The sequence below is a fragment of the Filicampus tigris genome, chromosome 2 (genome assembly GCF_054856515.1).
Source record: "Filicampus tigris isolate MCC_2025a chromosome 2, RoL_Ftig_1.0, whole genome shotgun sequence".
Classification (NCBI taxonomy): Eukaryota; Metazoa; Chordata; class Actinopteri; order Syngnathiformes; family Syngnathidae; genus Filicampus; species Filicampus tigris.
The window spans coordinates 25,292,309-25,314,803 of record NC_141218.1 but is presented as its reverse complement, the minus strand read 5'-3'; the positions used below and the strand labels follow the sequence as shown (position 1 = coordinate 25,314,803).

General features: G+C 40.2%; 1 protein-coding gene across 2 annotated transcripts in view; it reads right to left on the bottom strand.

Annotated features, from left to right (window-relative positions):
* LOC147151898 (neuronal acetylcholine receptor subunit alpha-7-like) overlaps positions 1 to 22,495 on the bottom strand; it is a 39,941-nt gene that overhangs the window by 2,558 nt on the left and 14,888 nt on the right. The window contains exons 2-8 of one of the 2 annotated variants that reach the window (XM_086020582.1): positions 21,215 to 21,354; positions 17,997 to 18,041; positions 17,414 to 17,523; positions 8,017 to 8,264; positions 5,735 to 5,929; positions 2,426 to 2,512; positions 714 to 823 (exon numbers count right to left, since the gene is read on the bottom strand). In XM_086020582.1, coding sequence (XP_085876708.1) covers positions 714 to 823; positions 2,426 to 2,512; positions 5,735 to 5,929; positions 8,017 to 8,264; positions 17,414 to 17,523; positions 17,997 to 18,041; positions 21,215 to 21,354 — 935 coding nt within the window. Of the gene's footprint in view, positions 1 to 713; positions 824 to 2,425; positions 2,513 to 5,734; positions 5,930 to 8,016; positions 8,265 to 11,699; positions 12,005 to 17,413; positions 17,524 to 17,996; positions 18,042 to 21,214; positions 21,355 to 22,495 lie in introns of those variants that run through there. The other variant, XM_086020591.1, reaches the window with a different exon arrangement.

Genomic DNA, 22,495 nt, shown 5'->3' with positions numbered 1-22,495 from the left:
GGATCAATTTGTCAAACTATCGTTGACAGATTTTTCAGTAAAATATCAATAGAAGACTTAAATGATGACACCAAATTTATGGAGGGAAATAATTATTGCTACCTAATGTAAAAAGGTGACAAAAGTTAGGCTTGAAAAACCATTATAGGAAGTCATCATTTCATTTGCACTTAGCTTAAACAAGTCTTCTTGAACATTTCAAAACATGATATGAATCAACTAGTTTAATATAATTTTTCTCTCTCTCTCTCTCTAACGTGTGTCCTCTCGCTCTCTTCCTGTCCCTCTATCTGTCTTTCCTTTGTTTACTCTCCGACCCAACCGGTGGAGGCAGACGGCCACCCCACATTGAGTCTCGGGTCCGCTCGAGGTTTTATTCCCCCTAGAGTGATTATTTCCTGCCTCTGTCACCAGTCCTTGCTTGTGGGGTTCAGTTTGGGTTTAGCTGGGGCTCAGTTGGGTTCCAGATGGAGCTCAGTTAATCTTTTAATAAGTGAGGAGTGTGTTCTTTGACCTGCTCCATCTGTAAAGTGCCCTCAGACCACTATTGTTTGAATTGAATATACATAATTCTACGTACCAACAATTATTTCCCAAATTTATTGCTATTGTGTATAAAATACAAAAAGAGGGAGAAAAGAAGGACCTTGTCACTTGCTATATCTGATCACACGTACCATAGTTCCAAAAAAAAAAAAAGTTCCATCACTTACCCACTTGGGCATCTTGCCTCCCTGAGGGTCATGGTGGTGAAACTGCAGAACGATCACAGTCACCACCACCGACATTCCTACTATCATCATGGTGCTGGCGAAGTACTGAGCTGGAAGACACAAAACAAACGTGATCAGCCTCAAAGTGCTTCTTCTGTGTATTCTTAGTCCATCAAGTGCCGGCACAGCCGACTAGTGGTTAGCAATGCCTCGCAGTTCTGAGGTGCAGGGTTCAAATCTTGACTCTGGAATTTGTGTGTGTAGTTTCTGTGTTCTTCCCGTGAATGTGTGGGTTTTCTCCGAGTACTCACGTCCTCACACATTCCAAAAACCAGTATGTTTGGTTAATTGAAGACTATAAACTACCAAGAGGCCAAAACATTAGCAAAGTAATTGAAGAAGGGGCCAGTGGTTTCTTCTCACAAGAACATAAATGTGAGTGAAAAGAATATAATTTCTGGTGATTTTACGGGTAATGATAAAAGACGTATCGTCTATTTCAGGCAGCAGTGTTGAAAATAATTAACAGCCACATTCAATGTGGTAAAGATGAATCATTTTAATTATGACGACGGTTGGGCTTGTCCTCCGGGTCATTTAAAATAAATGTTATGTTCGGTTGGGTAGCCATTTATCTCTAAAAATGTATCCATTCTATTATCCAAACCGCTTATCCTCACGAGGGTCGTGGGCATGCTGGAGCCAATTCCAGCTGTCTTTGGGCAGTAGGTTGTTCATTTAATACCTCTCAGACAGTGCCACTTACATTGGAGAAAAAACATTTACAAATATTTATCCCAGTAATACCATTAAATCTGTGGCTTGTGCATTGGTGCATTTACCTGCCGTGGTATATACTAATCTGTAATCAAAGACATTTCCAGTTTATTGGAAATTCCCATAACGTACTGTCATGACTAATGGAAATTTTCCAACTTAAAAAAAAAAAGACTGATAATGATGTTGTATTGCATTTTATTCTATAGTGCTGGTCCACTTAATGTGGCTGATGAGTGCACCTGAATTTCTCAGTTGGGTAGAAATCTCAGAAATTACTTGGTCACTTCAAGGCCTACTCTTTTTTTAAACCCGATTTGTGCGTATTGAACTAAAAACCAATAAATACAATTTGCGATACTACACCGCACTTATATAGTTTTTAACACAAACGTCAACACCAAAGCTATCTCATTTCCTACCAACTCTCTTTCATCTTTTATTCATCCTTATTGATTCTTCCACCCTACCCATTGAAGAGTTTCTTGTCTTGGTGGTGCTGACAGCTTTGACCTGGGCCACACAATTTTACCACAGAACCCCTCTGGGGGGCTGTGAGAATGATGTTTGGACATCCTCAAGCTAGGCCAACTGAATCGTCCTTAGAATGAATTCTTCTCCAGGTGACCATAGCTAGAGGTCTGGCAGCACCGAATAACACATTTATCATAATGCCGGTGCTTATACTGCTGGCAGAAACAATCCAAGGGACAGCCAAGTTGATATCATGATGTGGTCATTAATGTTGGTGTGTTGACTGACAGAATCTAAAGTACAGTCACTTTTTGCTTTTGCCATATCGCAACAGCATGCACACTCATATAAATAGCTCACCAACACATTTCCACTTTAGGATATGTCAGGTTCTCTTCCTCAGGGGGATTCTGTGTAGATACAGTATATGACACATAGAGGTACACATCAATAGAACCCACCGATGAGAGGAACCGAGTCAGAAGTGGCCGGCATGATCTCAGCCACCAGAAGCATGAAGACGGTTAGCGAAAGCAGCACGGTGATTCCTTACAAAAAAAAAAAAACAAACAGACAAGGCAGCACATAAGGAAAATGATTTGTGTGAGTGGAATCACTGGTTTGTGAAATTATTCCTGTAATTACTTATAGATGCAAAATGTTATCATCTCAAAACCACAGTGATTTGTGAGGTGCAGCATTGAAGGAAGGGTAGCCCTTCAGATATCTGTCAAATTCATGTTAACTTGTGACTGCTCATCCACATGTGGGTATCCATCAAAAACCATGGAGCTGATAGAACTCCACTCAGAAATTCAATTATTCCGAGCGGTTTTACATGCATGTATTCATGACTCGCTACATGATTTATGAGAATGTTTGCATACACATATGCACACACAGTATTGCATGCTAGATGGTAAAATGTAGGTTGGAACTATTCAATGCTGTCAGCATTCCTTCTTAAAAAACGAGGGGGGTCGGGGTATATGAGACCCACATTCCCACACTGATTTGTGCAAAAATCAAGTAAATGCTAATTTCAATGTTCTAAATGAGCAGGATACTTTAATAATTCTACCTTTATGGGGCAGAAATGTCTGTCACAGAATTGCTTCTAATGACATAAGAGTTGCTCTGCTGTTAAAAATCATTTAGCAAAATACACCAGAATTTAAATTTCAGCTACATTAAACAGACTCATGTCTTTCCTCTCTTAAATTTGACTTTGCCACCATCATAGTATACTCTGACAAGGTTGGTAGGTGTGTTTCATGATTGGGTATAAAAGGAGTGTCACCGAAAAACTCAGTTGTTCACAAGCAAGGATGGGGAGAGGTTCACCACTTGTGAGCAATTGCGTGAGTAAATAGTCCAACAGTTTAAGAACAACCTTTTGTCAACGAACAACTGCAAAGAACTTAGGGATCTCAATCTCATCAGCTTCGGTGCATAATATCATCAAAAGATTCACAGAATCTGGAGAAACGTAAGAGGCAAGGCCCAAAACAAACATTGAATGATTATCACCTTGGATCCCTCCGCTCATTGAAAATGTGTGGTGCATTGTAATGCAAAAAATACCACAACCAGAGACCTTGGCCTGTTGAGCATCTGAATGGGAAAGAATTCCACCTACAAAGCTTCAACAATTTGTGTCCTCAGTTTCCAAACACTCATTGATGTTGTCAAAAGCAAAAGTGATGTAAACCAGTGGTAAACATGTTGCAGGCATCAAATTGAAACAAGTGAATATTTCCTCACCCAAAAAATAAAAAAATTGAGTTTGAACATTAAATATTTTGTCTTCGTAGTGTATTCAGAATATAAATTGAAAAGGATTTGCAGATCATTGTATGTTGTTTTTATTTATTATGTTTTGCACAGTGTCCCAACTTCATTGGAATTGGAGTTTGTATCTGTCGCCGCTGCAGATATGTGGAACAATTTTCTGGAAACTGCCCTTGAGAAGTTTATCAATGAAATTTCAGAAACAATAAAATCAACATCAACGGGAATTTTTGTATGAGTAAAAATATAATAAGAAACACTGTGTTGTCATAATACCTCTGAATTAATTATCCATGCATCCATACATCCATTCATCCATCTTCTTCACTGCGTATCCTGTCCAGGGAGCTGGAGCCTATCCTAATTAACTTTTGGGCAAAACCACCATATACTGGCCAATCAGGGGCATATATAATTCGATACTGTAGACCACAGTATTCTTTTGACTCGTTTGCAACACCACGTGGGAATTAGTGGATGCGCTCTAGAGTGGTTATATCCTATTTGGCTGGCAGGACTTCTTCTGTAAGCCTAGGTTCCTCTGAGTCCCGCTCTGCCCCTCTATCGTATGGTGTTCCACAGGGTTCTATTTTGGGGCCATTGCTATTCTCTTTGTAGTTTCTGCCCCTGGGTGCCATCCTTTGAAACCATGATATTTCCTTCCACTGCTATGCGGATGACTGTCAATTCAAAGACTGGATGTCACTGAATTTCTTAAATTTCATTGAAAAGCAAACAGAAGTTATGGTGTTCGGTCCCAGTGGCTCTTCTACATCCCACCCTGTTGACCTGGGCCCCCTGGCTTCATATCTAAAGCCAACAGTCTCAAACTTTGGTTTTAAAATGGACAGTGATCTTAAATTGGACCAGCAAATCAGCGCTGTTGTAAAGACCAGCTTCTCTCCCCTTAGACATCTGGCTAAGGAAAAGCCCCTCCTTTCCCATCAGCACTTAGAAACAGTCATCCATGCCTTTGTTACATCTCGGCTATATTACTGTAATGCACTATATTTTGGAGTCAGCCAGTCCTCTCTCAAACATCTCCAGATGGTCCAAAATGCTGCTGTCCGCCTACTAACTGGAGCTCGGAAGATGGAGCACATTACACCAATGTCTGGCCTCCTTTCACTGGCAGTGAGCTGGAAGTGACCCCCAGTGCATTTTAGGGTCAGGGTTCAATTTAAGATTTTCCTATTTGTCTATAAATCATTAAATGGCCTCGCCCCGGCGTACCTCTCCGAGCTCCTCCACTCCTACGCACCTTCCCGGAGCTTCAGGTCTGCGGACCAGGCGCTGCTCGGGGTGCCGAGGGCTAAGCGGAGCCTCAGAGGGGATCGCGCCTTTTCGGCTGCTGGTCCTTCCCCTTGGAATGACCTCCCATTGGATGTCCATTTTTAAAACCCATTTGAAGACACATTTCTATTTTTGCGCTTTCGATCAGACCTGAGACTGACAGTTTTCTGGTGTCTATTGTATATAATGTTTTGTGATAATTTATTGCTTTCACTTGTTGTATTATGGCTATTTTTTTGTTTGTATGTAAAGTTCTTCGTTACAGCTCTAGCTGTTGTGAAATGCGCTATACAAATAAAATTGTATCGTATTGTATATTGTATTGTATTTACACTCACATTCACGCCGTCACTGAGTAGGAACCGAACTCGCACTTCCAGCACCAGAGTTAGGTGAATTTACCATTAGACCATCAGTGCCCCTGAATTATTTAATGAACTATTTTTGTATTATCAACTACAATTATCACATCCGTGATTTGATTAGAGATTATTAGTGTCCTCAACCCCATCAAACTCCCTCACTGATGCAGCATCAATGTCACTCTCACTTCACAAATGCGGACAGAAAGTCCCACAGGCACACTCCTAAATCTTGTAGAGTTTCCCATAAAAGACAAGGTTATATCTATAAAGGCATTGCCAACTCCAAAATTGTTAATTGTTCACATCTGTGCATCATCTTACCAAGAGAGATCTTTTCTCCTGAGTCAGCAGGCAGCAGGAAGACCAAGAGAGCCAAGCCAGAAATCAGCACACAGGGAATGAGCAAATTGAGGCCGTAATAAAGCGTTCTGCGGCGCATGGTGACTGTGAAGGTCACGTCAGGGTAGGGCTCCTTACAACAGTCGTAGTACAGCTCATTGCGCTTGACTGGGACACCTGAGGGACACAGGGAGACGCAAGTACAAAAAAACATGAACACAATCATCCCATCTGTCTGTGTAAACAGCCATATGGGCGGAAAAAGGATAAATGGAGGGATGGGTCACACAATTGAGGAAATATATCACAGTGCCTATATTGCAACAGCCTCGTATGTTATTAGCCATGGCCTGACTGGTGAAACACTGGAATGAAGGGAAACATGTTGAGAATTATGACCATAGAAGCGAATAATCTTTGATATGTTTCTCACATACTGTCCATGTGTCAAACAATTGTACACCTTGTCGATTTTTCCCGTCCAACCCTCAGTTGCAGTCAGCCAACGCCTCTTCACTGTTCAAATATGCGAAGTCACTCTCCTAGCTGGAAGGCTACATTTGGGTGGTGTTCCAAAACTGACTAATAAACACAATGGTTGTTTTCTCTTTGGCTCTGTTTGAAACGGGGTTTCCCCCAAACATTTACAATTTAAGATCCAAATTAAGAATTTGCCTCATCCCACAGGCTTACTAAATAAAGTGGAACCTCTACTTACAAACGTCTCTTCACACGAAATGTTCAAGTTATGAAACACCTCAACAGGAAAATATTGCCTCTTGGTACGAAAGACATTTCAGGATACGAAAGGTAAAAGTATGAGCAGCCACTTGCAGTATGGGCTGCTACTCGCAGCTCCAGAGTTTCCTGAACGTAACATACTCATAGCTCCTCTGCCTTTGGCTATTACCTAGCATCTTCCTGGCATCCCATTGGTTAAGAGAGACCTCTTCCGTATGTCTCTATGTGTGCAGACAGACAATTAGATTGATAGATCGATGCAGCGACCTCGTCATTAGCCCCTCGGGCCATGAGGTGTTCCGATAGTTTTACGTGAATTGTCATGTCATGTCATGTCATCTTCCAAACCGCTTATCCTATATAGGGTCGCGGGGAGTTGCTGGAGCCTATCCCAGCCGTCAATGGGCGAAGGCAGACTACACCCCGAACTGGTTGCCAGCCAGTCGCAGGGCACACATAGACACTGTCACTGAGTGGGAATCGATCCCACGCTGCCCGCACACAACTCAGGCGTGTGTACCACTACACTATCAGCGGACTTTACGTGAATTAGAAACGAGGAAAAGAAAAAAATGAGAAATCGTTTTTTTTTTGTCCATACAGTGGTACCTCTACTTATGACATTAATTGGTTCTGGAAGAAATTTCTTAAGTTGAACATTTTGTAAGTCGAGACGTGTTTTCCATGTAAATGCCCTAATCCGTTCCAAGCCCCCCAATATTCAGACATAAATGCATCAAAACATGTAACAAATACATGTTACAATCTGATTATTGCACAATAAATGAGAGTTGTGCATAATGTAAAAAAACAAAGAATAGAGTAAAGAATAAAAATGATGGTCGTTTACCTTTTAATTGCTGTCCTCATCGCTTTTTGCCCTCTTTGGTTAATGTTTTCTCTCAGAAGTGGTTTTTGCCTGGCGTTTTGTAAAGACTGATTTAATAACGTGGCGAGTGTCGATAAATTACGGTCATATTCTTTGGCGAGATCAACCAAACGCATCCCTTTGGAAATACTTTTCTATTATCTCTTGCTTTGTTTGTACTGTATCACCTATTCAGCAATGCAAATGGTGCTGGCCTCTTGCAGAGCAGTTTTTCTGGTGTGCTGTCTCAAGTTTTAAAAGCAACGTTACCGTGGATGGGAAAATACCTTTACATCCAATTGCCATGTACCTAAGGCGAGTATAAACAAAGTATAACTTTAAAGCAATTGTTGGCTTTCCCAAAATTATCGTGATACGTTTATTTTCGGTACCTCATCAAATATTTGTTTGCCTCTCCTACTAATACTTTCAATTCCATCACTTTAAACTTCAGTTTGCGCTTGCAACGCTTCAAACTATTTTTCTATGGTAGAAATCATAACCTCCACCTAAAGCGCAAACTCTTCTTTGAAATACGACAGTCTCCTCCACTTTTACAAGGGCTGTAAATGCTGCAATGGATGTCCAAAGTAATATTATTGATTACATTTTTTTATTGCGATCCATTCATCCTCCAGCAAAATAAGCAACTTACCGACAAGATCCCACTCGCCATTTGGTATGTATGTGGATGTGTCCACGTCCAGCATCTGGAGGTCCAGCAGCCAGCCATTGTGTGTCCAGGAACCAAACTTCAAGTCACACTTTTGGACATCGAAGGGGAACCAACGCACGTCAATGTAGCAAGTGCTCTTCAAAATGCCGGGCGGGATGTACTGGCAGTAACCCGACGCATTCACCAGAACGTTGGTGTGGAAGGTGGCATCAAAGCGATCATCCGCACTGGAAAGAGAGTCACAAGAGAGAATTATTTGTACTATGTAGACTCCATGGATACATCAAAATAGGTGCTTAATTTAATTTACTATGAGGTAGACCAGTGGTTCTCAAAAAATTTTTACACTATAACCTCTAAAAAATACTTTGTTCTCCAAGTACCATCATAAGTTAAATACAGAAGCGTAATAAGTTCAAGTGTTCATCAAGAACGAGTCATAAAAATATTTTTAATATTGTGAGTAGACAGGGTTTGGAGGCCGATCACCATAAATAGACTGGTTGTATATGAATGTTCCAATCACAAGGTGAAGGAATACATTTGTTTAAAGTCAAAATCAACCCAAACACATTTTTTTCAAGAACATGGTCACAGCAGGCCCACTAGTTGAAACACGACATTCTGACGAATATTGCGTTTGTGGAATATGAGTTAAGCAGCAAATTCCACCCCTTTTTAGCCATCTCAGGGGGCGGCCATTTTGTCACTTCTGTCGACTGAAAATGACATCACAAATGCTCAAGGCTAAGGTAACAACCAATCACGGCTCAGCTTCAGAAAACAGATCAGGATGAATTTTGGGCCAATCCCCTTTACAAACCTTTTGCAGTTCAGCAAGATTCCTGGGATGTCAGGTGTGAATAGCAGAATTGAAATCATGCAACATCATCTCAATTGGGTTGAGGTCAGGAGTTTATATACAGTATAAAAGTATAAAAAGATGGAAAAGATTATCAAAGAAGTCTTTGTTCATCATGCCAAAGTTAGAAAATGTCTATTAATAAAGTTCAGCAATGTTGCTTCTTTTCCAAGGAGTGGCCAACCTGTGAAGAGGTCTGCAAGACCATAACACAGAATGCTAAATGAGGTAAAATAAATAAATAAATAAAAATAAAACCTAAGAACCCAAGCGTATCAACTGATGACTCACAGGATTCGCTGCACATGCCAAATCTGATATCTGTGAGCAAATCTACCATACAGTACGTAGAACGTAGATATAACTAGAATGGGGTTCATGGGAGGACACCATGGAATAAGTTGTTGCTGTCTAAAAAACAATGTTGCATGATTGAAGTTTGCGAAAGAGCACTTGGACCTTCCACAGCACAACTGGCAAAATATTCTGTAGTTTACAGATCAAAGATGAATTGTTTGCGAAGAACATGTCATGTGTGGAGGAAAAATGGCACAGCACATCAAAACCTTATCCCAACCTTATGAAGCGTGGTGGGGAGCATAATGGTATGGACATGCTTTGCTATTATTATTATTTTTATTATTATTATCCATCCATCCATTATCTATACTGCTTTATCCTGACGGGGGTCGCGGGGGTGCTAGATCCTATCCTAGCAGTCTACGGGCAGTAGGCGGGGTACACCCTGAACTGGTTGCCAGCCAATCGCAGGGCACACAGAGACAAACAAACATTCTCGCACACAGTCACACCTAGGGGCAATTTGGAGTGACCATTAACCTACCATGCATGTTTTTGAAATGTGGGAGGGAACCGGAGTACCTGGAGAAAACCCGCGCAGGCACGGGGAGAACATGCAAACTCCACACAGGAAGGCCGGGGCCAGATTCAAACCCACAACCTCTACTGTAAGGCGGACGTGCTAAGCAGTCGACCACCATGCCGCTCTTATCCATCCATCCATTATCTGTACCGCTTATCCTCACAAGGGTCGCGGGGCGTGCTGGAGCCTATCCCAGCTGTCTTTGGGCAGTAGGCGGGGGACACCCTCAATTGGTTGCCAGCCAATCGCAGGGCACACAGAGACAAACATCCGCACTCACAATCACACCTAGGGGCAATTTAGACAGTCCAATCAACTTACCATGCATGTTTTTGGAAAGTGGGAGGAAACCGGAGTACCTGGAGAAAATCCACGCAGGCACGGGGAGAACATGCAAACTCCACACAGGGAGGCCGGAGCCGGGATCGAACTCACGACCTCTGAACTGTGAGGCGGACGTGCTAACCAGTCGACCACCGTGCCGCCCGCCGCTCTTATTATTATTATTATTATTATTATTATTGTCATCATCAACAACAAAGAAGATTTCTTTGAATACTGGAATAACTTATAGCCTTCTCACCGAGTTGTTGAAAACCACAATGAATAAATAAGGACAAGAATAGCGGTGCATGCATGAAGGTTCGAACACCTTATATAACAAAGAAATCATACCTTCAATCAAACAACTACGAGGATTACAAAATCTTCAAAACAAAATGCAAAACAAATGAGCATACTTAATAAATGACTACTGTGACATTTTTGTGGTTTCTAAGACATTCAATTATTAAATCCATTTTACAATGATAGTATTTTTTTGCAATGACCCAGCTGTTTGGCAGATCAAGTAGTCGTGTTTAACCATGTAAAGATATGTGTCATAAGAGTTTTTTTTGTATATTGCACACAATTTCCCCAGGCAACAATAGTTATACCGGCGCTAGTCATAATATGAAAACTAACCTTGGACATAAATGGCACACATTTGACAATCCTTTTCCCACAACTATCCACACCCGTTAAGACTCCCAACCACCGTCTGTTGTTAATTTGAAATATATAAAAGCACACACAAAAACGCCATTGCATCCACAATCTAATCCCAAATTTGAGAGACAGTGTCCATTTGTGCAGACCCGGCTGGAGCTTCATTCAAATCTCCGACAAGAGAAAGCATGACCTGCATCTGTGGAAAATATTTGAATGGACACCCTTTTATTTGTTCTTGCCTTTTGTCAAAAATGAATCGTATAAACATGTGATTTATTCTTCTTCTATGTGTGCCACTATCACATGTGGCCCCAGGTACCAGGAGATAGAAAAGTGGGGGCGGCAGAGGCAAAGCCACGTCATGAATTATTCAAGCTTTTATTATTCAAAGACTTATTTAAACTGAAGGTGTTCACACTCTTGTAATCCAGGCAATGTAGTGTGCGTGTGAATGTGTAGGCGCGCACACATGCTGTACTTAATACAACTTTAAAGATGTATGTTGTTTTAAACCTAAAAATAGCATCTTTGAATTGGAAAGTATATGAGACAGAAAAAGGCAGGGCAAATAAATTATCTGGTTTGAAAATCACCTGTGCTGTCGCTATGACCTCAGAGGAGAAGTTCTAAAATACAAAGTCAGACATGTAATCTCCGCTCTTTTATGACTCACAAGCCCTGCCTTCATGCACAGCCAGACAATCCATCCATCCATCCATCCATCCATCCATCCATCCATTATCTATATCGCTTATATACAATCAAAACAAGGGCACTATTTTTGTGCCCAGCAGAAGTGTAGTCTAGCCGTCCGAAGAAAATGATAAAAGCTTGCATTTTCAATTTTATCAATTTGTTTTAGAGAAATCAGTAAATAACTACTCTCAAACCACCCACTTTCTGTTCAGCAATAGCGCCACACACCTGCTTTCAAAGTCCATCCAACCAGCCATCCATTTTCCGCACCGCATATCCTCACAAGGCTCACGGGCGTGCTGGATTTTTCCAACTTTAAAATCTCACCAAGCCAACCTCCAGGAGTAGTTGCCTATCTGATACATGCCGCACCGCGACACGGAGCTGCATTTCTGGCATGGCGGAAGCCAGCGTTTGCCCCGCTAACTTTGGCTGCATAAGCGGTGTTCATCTGACTGTTTCCGAGACGCAGGGCTCCATCTCAGGCCGGGAAGAAGCCAATTTCATCCTGCCTCGGTGGTCAAATGCTAACTGCTGTGCCGACAGCTGCAGTGGTGTTAGCAAGTTAGTTGCTATGGCTGGTTGCCCGCCTATGGTATCTAAAAAAACCTGCACTACGTCAAAATGACTGTAAAATACGCTAATTAAAATAGTGTGCCGATCGCTTTTATATTTTCCCAGGTTGAAGTGCACAGGAGTAGGGCTCTGCATATGAATTTTGGTGATGATTGTTCAGTTTTCAGACACTGGGTGAGAACAGAGCATGACAAAACAAGCCAGGAAACAATATTACAATGCTTGCCTTCTTCCTTCATTGACGTAGTCAGCTGAAGTATGAAAAAAGCAGTTCCCGCCCATAAATAATCGGCGTCATTAGGATGTGCCGAATGTAGTCATAAAAAAACGCATTAAATCACTTCTGAATTTGTCAGGGGTGAATTTTAGTATTGGCGTGGTTTTTACATACAAACCTATTCCATACAGTAAGCGTCAGTATTTAGCCCAATTTACGATCTCTTTAAAAAAAATAAAAATAAAATAAAAAAAAGCCAAATGACATAGAAATTAACCATGATGACAAAACAATTAGAACCCTGTGCAGCATCCTGATTAGTAGTAATGTCACTTAGTATGTGTACAGTGCACCGAATCGCCTGATATTTTCGGTTCTATGTTCTATGAACAATTAGATTCGTTATTTGCCTAAAGAAAACAAAATCACATATTCAATGTCAACTATTCAGTCATTTAGCGCTCAGGCCAATGCAATAACTGAATTTCTGATTTGAAGCCATCTGCTGGCATCTTTGTGCCAAGTAATATGCTGAGGTGAGTTAAGAGTTTGATTAAGACATAAGCTTTTTTGCCATCTTGTGGGATCTGTAGGCAATTAAAAACCTTTTGTCATTTTGGGGCCAAACAATTTTGTGTGTGCTTGTTGAAACAATTATGGACTGTACCCCTTTTGACACGGCACGATGTGGCTAGGACATCTGTTTCACAGCAAAAACCCAACAACGTACAGTTGAACTGAGCACCCTGACTTGCCCTTAAGTTTGAAGGTGAGAGTGAATGGATGGCCCTGCCATTGACTGATGAACAGTCCGAATTGTACCCCACAAAGTCTTCTGGGATAGGCTTCAGCTCATGCGTGACCCTAGACAGGCTAAGTTGTAGCAAATGAATGAATCAATGAACATCCTTTTTGAGAACCAATATAAAGTCAACCCATAAAAAGGACAACTACATTTCTGTCATTGGCATTCATCACCTTGGCAACCCGTTAGTGGTCTATGATACTTGTGGACTAGCCTGGATGCCTCCCCTGTTGTGTTAGCGCTTTCTTTGATACCAATGCTTGGTAATTTTGTTTTGTATTTAGTCAATTCTTTTGAAATGACTGAACTGAGGGGAAGGCTGCCCAAGTTCATGTTTTCACAGTTCAGAAATAGTCAGTCAGGAAATCCTGACATCAGGCGCTGTGTCTGGGCTCAGTGGTTAATGAGATGGCCAAGAAGCCCACAGGCACAGGCAAGTAGTACAGTACAGTGGTCCTGTAGTTTCAAATGTGACATATTTATTGTAAACAGAGAGCATGTAGAGCAAATGAAGCGCGCTAAATAGATTATTTCACGCATCTTCCTCAAGTCATCAACTGTAAGAAATGTGGAAACATACAGCATGGGATCATTTACCTGAAATAATGTTGTATTACATAACTGTTGCAGAAAGTTGTTTATTTTGTGTGAATATGACAAATGATAATGATGTAATTTCACGTGTTATGCATGTGGTTAAGTGTTAATAGTTCACAGTTGGATCATGGAAAATTCAATGATTTGTCAGACTAAACAATTATAGCAAATTGCACTTTCACCTGTCCAGTATAATTATAATTTTGTATTGACTAGATGGCAATGGAATTGATTACATAGTTACATGACTGAAGCTGTGCACCATGCATTGTAAAAACATGACATTAATGCATTTGCAGTTTTGTTTAAATGTGTTAAGTACCCAGCAGGATTACATATTTTTCATGTGTATATCTGTACCTTTTTCTGGTTAAAACGGTTCATATGAGCACATACATCTATTTTCTGTTTTGTGCACTGCTTGTCCTCATTGGGGTCTGTGCTGCAGGAACACATCTTAATATAGAATACAAAATACTTGTGTAAACAGTTTACCATGAAAATATTTCTAATAAATAATATTTTTTCCAGTTAGTCCATTTGAGTAATACAGTGTATGTATCTTAAAAAAAGCAACAACAATTGATTCATACGGTATTGTGGATGCATTTGCACATTTCGTGTACATCCTAAGATAGCACATTTAACCTAACTTGAGCTGGGAGTCCTTCATGCAAGTGATCAACCATTAGTCAAGTGAGACCACTGACTATACCCTACAATGAGAAAGGAGACACTATACCATATAGTGGTTGTTTTCTATCTCAGCCTCTGTTATGAGTTGCATGCCCTAAACGAATTTGATTTAATAGAGAGGATGTCCCTTTTCAATACTGGTAAAAGTGGTTGGACACTCAAGAGGCAACAGTAAATGGTTGGCAGATGCTAAAATTCATGACTCGTCACTTGGATTCTACAAATGTGATGCCTTACCATGAGGCAGTATGCCCAGTATTGCATTTCCTTGATTTCTCATGAAAATTAGTCATTAAGACATTGAGAAATATCGTCAAAAGTCAGGATGTGATGGTTGTCCCAAATTACTGGAAATGTATACAAAGAAACATTTGCAAACTAGCCAGGACACATCTAAAACATTCACAGTGCCCGATAAATAAAACGGTTTATTTGTTTGTTTCCGGCTCATTGACCTAAAAAAGTATCCTGCGATAATGACAGGAGGTGGATGACTCATCAGGAACATTTTCAGATCAGATATGTTTCAGAAAATGATGCCATCTGACCTCATAGGTCCCACAGGTCACATAAAACAAATGACCTGAACGTTCTCCCATCCGAGCAGCATGCTAATGAGCGCGTCCACTATTGAAAACAATGAGATTACAGTGTTACCGCATGCTTTCCGATGGCATACCGAGTAATGGCGTGTGTTATGCCTATGGTGCCAGTAGTGCAACAATTACCTGCCTGTTTTTTTTTTTTTTTTTTTGTGCATCTCTTTGCCACACTACACTGCACACCTGAACTTTATTGAGTGACCATATCGCCAATTACAGCACCATAGAGGTTGTCTGCAAATTTGCATTCCATTTTATGGCCGAACCCTGTACTTTTTAATCCCTCCGTGGGAAGCAAGCAACATGAAAAACATGAGCAAATAAATAAAATAATTGTCACCTATAGTCATGATTGATGATTAAAATTAAAGAAAACAATAAAATCATATTCTCCTTGGCAGAGGTAATAAATGTATTGGAAAATAAATTTAGCTATTTGAACAACTATGAGTTGATTACAACTATCTTAAAGCGGAAGTCAACCCAAACATATTTTTTTCAAGAATATGTTCCCAGCAGGCCCACTAGTTGAAACACGGCATTCTGATTAATTATGTGTTTGTGGAATATAAATTAACCAGCAAAATGCACTCGTTTTAGCCATCTCCGGGGGCGGCCATTTTGACAACAACTAATCACGGCTGACCTGTTTTCTGAATCTGAGCCGTGATTGGTCATTTGAGCAGTTGTGATGTCATTTTCAGTCGACAGAAGACAAAATGGCCGCCCCCAGAAATGGCTAAAAACGGGTGGATTAACACTTATTCCACAAACCCAATATTTATCAGAATGCCCTGTTTCAACTAGTGGGCTTGCATAGAACATATTCTTGAAAAAAAATATGTTTGCGTTGACTTCAAGTAAGGATAATAAGTACAATAACTAAAAATATTTTCACAAATATACCAGGACAGGAGAGTCAAAAATGCAAGAAGAGTTGAGAAACCTGCAAGAAAACAAAATGGGACAAAAAAAAGGATAAAAAAACGTACTGAAAGCTTGACAAAATCATGTTGTGCGGAGGGTATGATTTATAAACAGAAGCCGGGAGCGCTCAGAAGATACAATAAGGTAGAAAATTGAGTGGAGTGAATAATGGCAAGAAGGTGAGTCATGAACGTAAAATGGCGAATGCGAGGAGAAGTGGTGAGGTAGGATGGACGATCGAGAGAATAACGCACAAAAGGGAGGTTGAGGGTAAAGGGTTGAGACAGGGAAAGAGAGCAGCAGGATTAGGACGGGTAATCCGGCAGGTCTAAAAGCTGTGCTTTGAATATTTGGGTTAATACACCCAAACCTTTGTTTTGTCCTCATGCTGCCTTTGACATGCAAGTGTGAAATAGGCCTTTATTGACAGTAGTAGTGTTGATGAATTAAAAAGATGGATTTCACACCCAAAGGTACTTTTTTTATTGCGGGTGAAAAATATTGTGGGGGTCATTGTTTAATGTTGAAGCAATAATTGTTCAGATTTTTTAATAACATACATTTTGAGGTGTTTGGGTTGGTTTGTCTGCTGTATCATTGTTTTCACATGATAGGGATGATACACTGTCATCCCAAATGGTCGTATAATTAAAATATCAAATCTTTGACCTGTTTTCTCTCCAAATAGAAATAAGAAATATGTACATTAACTGTTCCTTAGCCAGAATGAACCAAATAATAAACATGCGCTTAATGAGTGAGATTATTTTGCAGATATTTCTATTTCTATGTAGGGATTAAGCAGAGCACCTAGTAAAATGCTGCTGGATGAGAAGGATTAGACTGCAATAGAAAAAAAAAAAATATTCGAACACATTTTCATGACAGGGAAAACGCAGGATGTTCATATTCTCATCAAATAAAAAAAAAACATCCCTCCATATTAGATGACATTTGGTACAGATAATAATTTGCATCAGCTGTTTGTTTTGCTTCAATCCCCTTGATTTTAAACAAGATCAAGCTGCTGTGTAGGAGAACAAGGAAGAAGAATTGAAGAGAATTTGAACAATGCATTAGGATAATTACAAAGTCAGCCTATTATCGCCTGAAAAATCCATTTAGGATTAGAGGATTGAATGAACATCTCAGAGGGATTTGGACAAACATGTCCACACATTAATCTTCAGTACACAGGTGGTGTCGAAGAAAAGGTTCAACGGCATCATTGACCCCAAAAAAAGACCATTTTATCACTCAGTTTCATCAACATTTAGAGGTTCTTCACGCTGCTACTCACACGTTTCATATACATGTGCCTATCACGTTACTGTGCCATGCTTTATAATCACCGGGGTTTGCAATATTGTCATATATAACGCCCATGAAAAGAAACAATAGAGTGCAGCACAGCAATGATGCACGTCTGAAATCAACCTGCTTGAAGGCAGAACTTTGAACGGATGCACACATGATGCTGCAGCATATAAATTAGTTTGCAGGAAGAAGGAAGAACTCTCACCTGTTGTAGAGAAGGATGTCTGGAGTCCAGATCTGGTCTGAAGGAAATCGAAGGTTCTGGACACCAGGGTAGCTTTCTGGGTTCCAGCTCAGGTAGATATCTGTCCAGTACTGAGAGACAGAGAGATATTCTACTACTACATGACATCTATTTGCCCTATTGTGACAACGCTTACATAGGCGAATGAGAAGGGTCATATCTTTCGAAGGGAGTGTTTTCATGGTCTTTCATTCTGGTAAAGATGCTGACAGCGCACAATCTTGCGAGGGCTTATAAAAATTCAAAATACCATTTTCATGCACACATGCTTTTCTTACAGCTGTGATTTTATGCTCTGTGCCTTTTATTAGATAGCTGTAACTTTCTGTATTGCAGGTTTTGATTGGACGAAATAAAGGCCTACTAGGGTTGAGAACTATGTAACACACCCAGGCTCATTTATATTGGAAATAACTGTTCACCATAAACAGTCAAGACCATTGAAAGCGTGTCATGAAAACTAAAGTATTTGTGACGTTCTTCTGGATGAATGGACAAAATAAGTCCCACAGACATCTTGTAGAAAATCTTCCTAGTGACTCACCAACTGCAGCCAGGCATTGGTCATCAGCACTTGGTTCTTCTCATCCTAACACCAGAAAGATATCATAAAAAAAAACACACAAAAAAAATTATGCATCATCCTGTGATTAGGGGTGTCCCGATACAACTTTTTCACTTCCGATACGATACAATACTGCAGCCTAGAGAGTACTGTCCGATATGATGATATCAGCAGGAATGATTATTACTTTTTATGAAATATTAGAAGAGACTTGATGAAGTGATTATATTTAAACAAGGAACAATAATCAGATATAGTCAGTACGAGAAAATAACCCATTTCTTCCAAACATTTGGGGTACATAAATTCAACCTCAAACATGGGAATGTACTGTGCTCAAATCAAATAAATAAAAATAAATTAAAGGACCCTGAGAAATAATAAAGACAATAAAACCAAATTATACTATTTGAAGCGCAAAATAACGATTCAAGTATACTTCAGGACAGACCTGGGAAGAGCAGGAGTGGTCCGAGTGGACTCTGGAATGGACTTGCTTGTATGTGAGTGCTAATATCCGAGATTTGTGATGTAAGATTGAGATTGTGACAACAGAAATCGGATACTAAAGGGAAGCTGAAATTATGATCATTTTGATATTTTTAAATAAAAAAACGATTAATCGATTATCAAAAATAATTATCAATTAATTTGGTAATCAATTAGATGCCGTTTAATCCATTAATTGTGCACCTCTACATTATTGCTAGCATCCTTTTCTTTTGGCTCAGTTATCGAGAGAGAAATAATCACATCATAGTAATGACAAATTCAATTTTATAGTAAAAACCAAAAAAAACCCACAGTTTACAGCTTTATCTATCTTGCTTTATAGATGCCTTTAGATTACACGGGTGGATTTTTTGTTGGTGAGAAATATAATTTGTATATGTATTAATTATACATATGTGGACAAATTAGGGTCTTCAGTGCAATGCCTATTTTTAGGACTGTGGATGAAGCTGGCGTACCCAGAAAAAAATAAAAGCATAAAAAACATGCAAACTATGCAGAGTCTGAGCTGAGATTACTATGACAGCGTACTGCCTCAGAAGTGAGGCAGTTTGGGGTATTTTATGTACTTTAGGAAATGAGGTTGTTCATGTTCTGAACGCTGCAAAGTGACATTTTCCATGCACTGTAAACAAAACACAAAAGCTGTGCACGGATTTGGGGGAAACGCAGTTTCATGAAATGCAATCGTTGTTTTTTTTTCAGTGCTGCATCGGCTAATCCACCACATCTCTATATGGACCTTTTCCTTTCAGCGAGAAATGTGGCACATATGGCACACACTCCACAATGTCAGACAGCAGATGATGCAGATGTTAGTGCACAGCTTAATGTCCGTCTCCTCAGGGATAGCACTCCCCTGTGGTGTGTTTGTTTGCTTATAACTTATCCGCACGACTTCTGGGAAGTGAGCTTCTTAGTATGTGGATGTTGCTACTTCAAATAATGACGTCATTTATACCAATCATCATCCTTCATGAGATGAGCATTTATGCTACTGTAGGTACATAGTGTGGCTGCTAATCATAGTTTAAATGGTCTATTTGGGCTTTCTACTGTATTTGGTGATAATGCCGTTTCCCATTAGCAAGCCCAGAGATCTTTAAAGTCCTTGATGAGCGGCTCCCTAACCGCTCACCTGTAACATCATGAAACTAAACAAGCCCTGTAAAGGTTAAAAAAAAAACTTTACAAAAGAAGTGCTGTCTCTGTCTCTTTTGAAAAGAACTAACAGAACTGCTGTTATGCTTCTTCTACACGGCGCTCTGAAAGTCTGAACGGCAAATCGAAAATTAACCTTGCAAAGTATTTCACTGCAGTTGTTCACTGTTGTGGCTACCTATAGGATTGCTTCTACACTGTGCCATCCAGTCTAATTACTTTCAAGAACTTTTAAATAAAACAAGACCTTAACAGCGTATTCTAAGACACAACTAATGAACGACGCATGAACATACTGTACCGGTGTGTGTGCATGGTGTGTGTGCGTGTGTGTGTGTGTGTGTTAGCATCAGCAAATGTGTGAAGTCAAACAGCAGAAGTGCATTACTTCTGCCAGTATTTAACAGTGCTATATGAGAACCAAGGGGCAGCACATTATGACACATGGGCGCATACAGCTTCAGCTATACACACATTACACTAAAAGATGTCCACAGAAAATAAAGTCATTCGTATTGCCCACAGAGAGAGAAAAATATTCAGGATACGACTTGCAGTGGGACCTTAACTTAGAGGAGCTGCAACTTTTGAAGTTGTGAGTTGACACAGGGTGGATTTTTTTTATTTGAGGTATGAGAGACCTTCTACAGAGCCCATAAGGTGACATGGAAGTTAAAAAACAACAACTTTGTGTTCCCTCGCAAAAATTGCGAGATAACGCAAAGTTTTTTGCGAGGGAACGCACAGTTTTTTTCCCGAGTCAGTTTAGCAGCTAGCCTAGCCTAGCCTCTAATGCGCGGCTGTTTGAGAGATGACAGTACGTCAGAGATGGGCAAACCGTGTTTAATATCAAAAACTGATTTTAGGTCTTTGTATTACAAGCGAATTTCAAAGCAATTCCATTGAACCAACCCACGGCTGAAAACGCTCCCTTTGTTGCTTTTGTTTACCTGGAAATTACTCGTAAGTACATAAACACGCATTTAAAAAAAATGCGTACCCTCGCAAAAAACTTTGCGCTATCTCACAATTTTTGCGAGGGAATGCAAAGTTGTTGTTTTTTTTTTTTTTACTTCCATGTCACATTAGGGGTTCCGTACCTTCAGATGTGCTACCGCTTGAATAAAGTAAAAAAAACAAAACAAAATCAGAGCTCATTCAACAGGACAAACAATCGGTCAAACACATAATGAGAATACTCGCAGTCTGCCAAAATTCACATCCAGACTCTCACACACAGATTAACCAGCGAGATTCCTGACATCACTCGCCAGGCCACACCGCTTGTAGCATGCATAACAGTTTTTGTTGTGACTACGCTTGTACCCAAGTACAATAATTATACTTTATAAAATCTGCTTATTCCTCTACATTATGTTTGCTGTGTTGTGTTGTGTTGTTGTGCCCTAGCTATGAGTCAAGAGACTGGTCAAGACACGCCACGCCACTATGCAATGATGAAAAATTGTGGCCCCCTCCCTCTGCTGTACAAGGTACTAACATGTTCTGTACATCCTCCTCACCACATCTATTATCTGCAGAAGAGTGAAGCCCAGCTCCACCAGGATGGCAGCTGAGTCATTGACCACTGGTCTTTCCAGTCGGTTGTAGTTAGCAAGCAGCTCCTTGTAAAGTCTCCTCTGGTACTCTCCTTGCATCGATCCTAGGGACCAACGTAGCAAGAGCAAAGTTACACAAAGTGGCTAATTTCCATACTACAGTAAAGCATTTTTTCACAGCGACACTTAGACAGGAGAACAGTACATTTCCTCTTGCCATCAATTCTTCCATTCAGCCGTCATCCACATCGTATTTATCCTCAGCTGGCTCACAAAGAGAGCAAGTCAATCTCAGCTTTGTCAAGAGTAAAGGAGCATGCCTTCTGCTTGGCAGGATGTTGATCGGCCCATTAATGCCAAAATGGGAAGCGCTATGGCAGGTTAGCTTTTGAGGTCAGACAAAAGAAAAACAAGCTACAAGAAAGAACATGTCTTAAATTAATGATAAAAAAAAAACAGAAAGACTGCATGTTAATTTTTGGTTGGCAGAAATGATTTAAAAGTAGATTTAAATCCTGACTTCAGGTATATATATATATATATATATATATATATATATATACGATACCGATACTGGTATCGGTAAGTATCCCGATACCTCATTAATAACACTGGTATCTGCGAGTACTTACGAATAACGTGCCGATGCCATTTCCTGATGCTGTACTAGTAAAGAACGTTGAATGCAGCGCTTTGTATAGTGTCGGCGATATGTAACTACTTCAATATTGAAACTCCAGCTAGAGCGAATATTGCAAGAGGCGGAACCAAAGTGGCCAGGTTCAATGCGTTAAACCTGATGCAACATTTGAGAACGAAATGTGAACGAGCACCAAGAGTTTGCGGCGGCAGTGAGCATTAACAAGGGGAATTGACCGCAACAATAAATCCTGCCCAATTTACATTGAATGCAGCGCCTTGTACAGTATCTTGCTCATTCACGACATTGGTGTGTGGTGACTGTTCAATATTAGCCGTCGCTATTGGCCCAGAGCGGACGCTCTTAACCAATGGCGGGGCTGCTTTTTCATGCTTAGAGAAAATGAGAAAAAGTGAGGTACAGGAGAAAATAATAAGAAATAATGTCGGCAGCAATATGGAACTACTGTACTTACTCTACTACATAGAAACTCCAGCGAGTACAACAGCTAAGTGCAAAATTTGCGGTGCGAAAGTTGCAAGAGGTGGAGCTTAAGTGGCCAGGTTCAATACGTCAAACCTGATAAAACATTTGAGGACGAAACA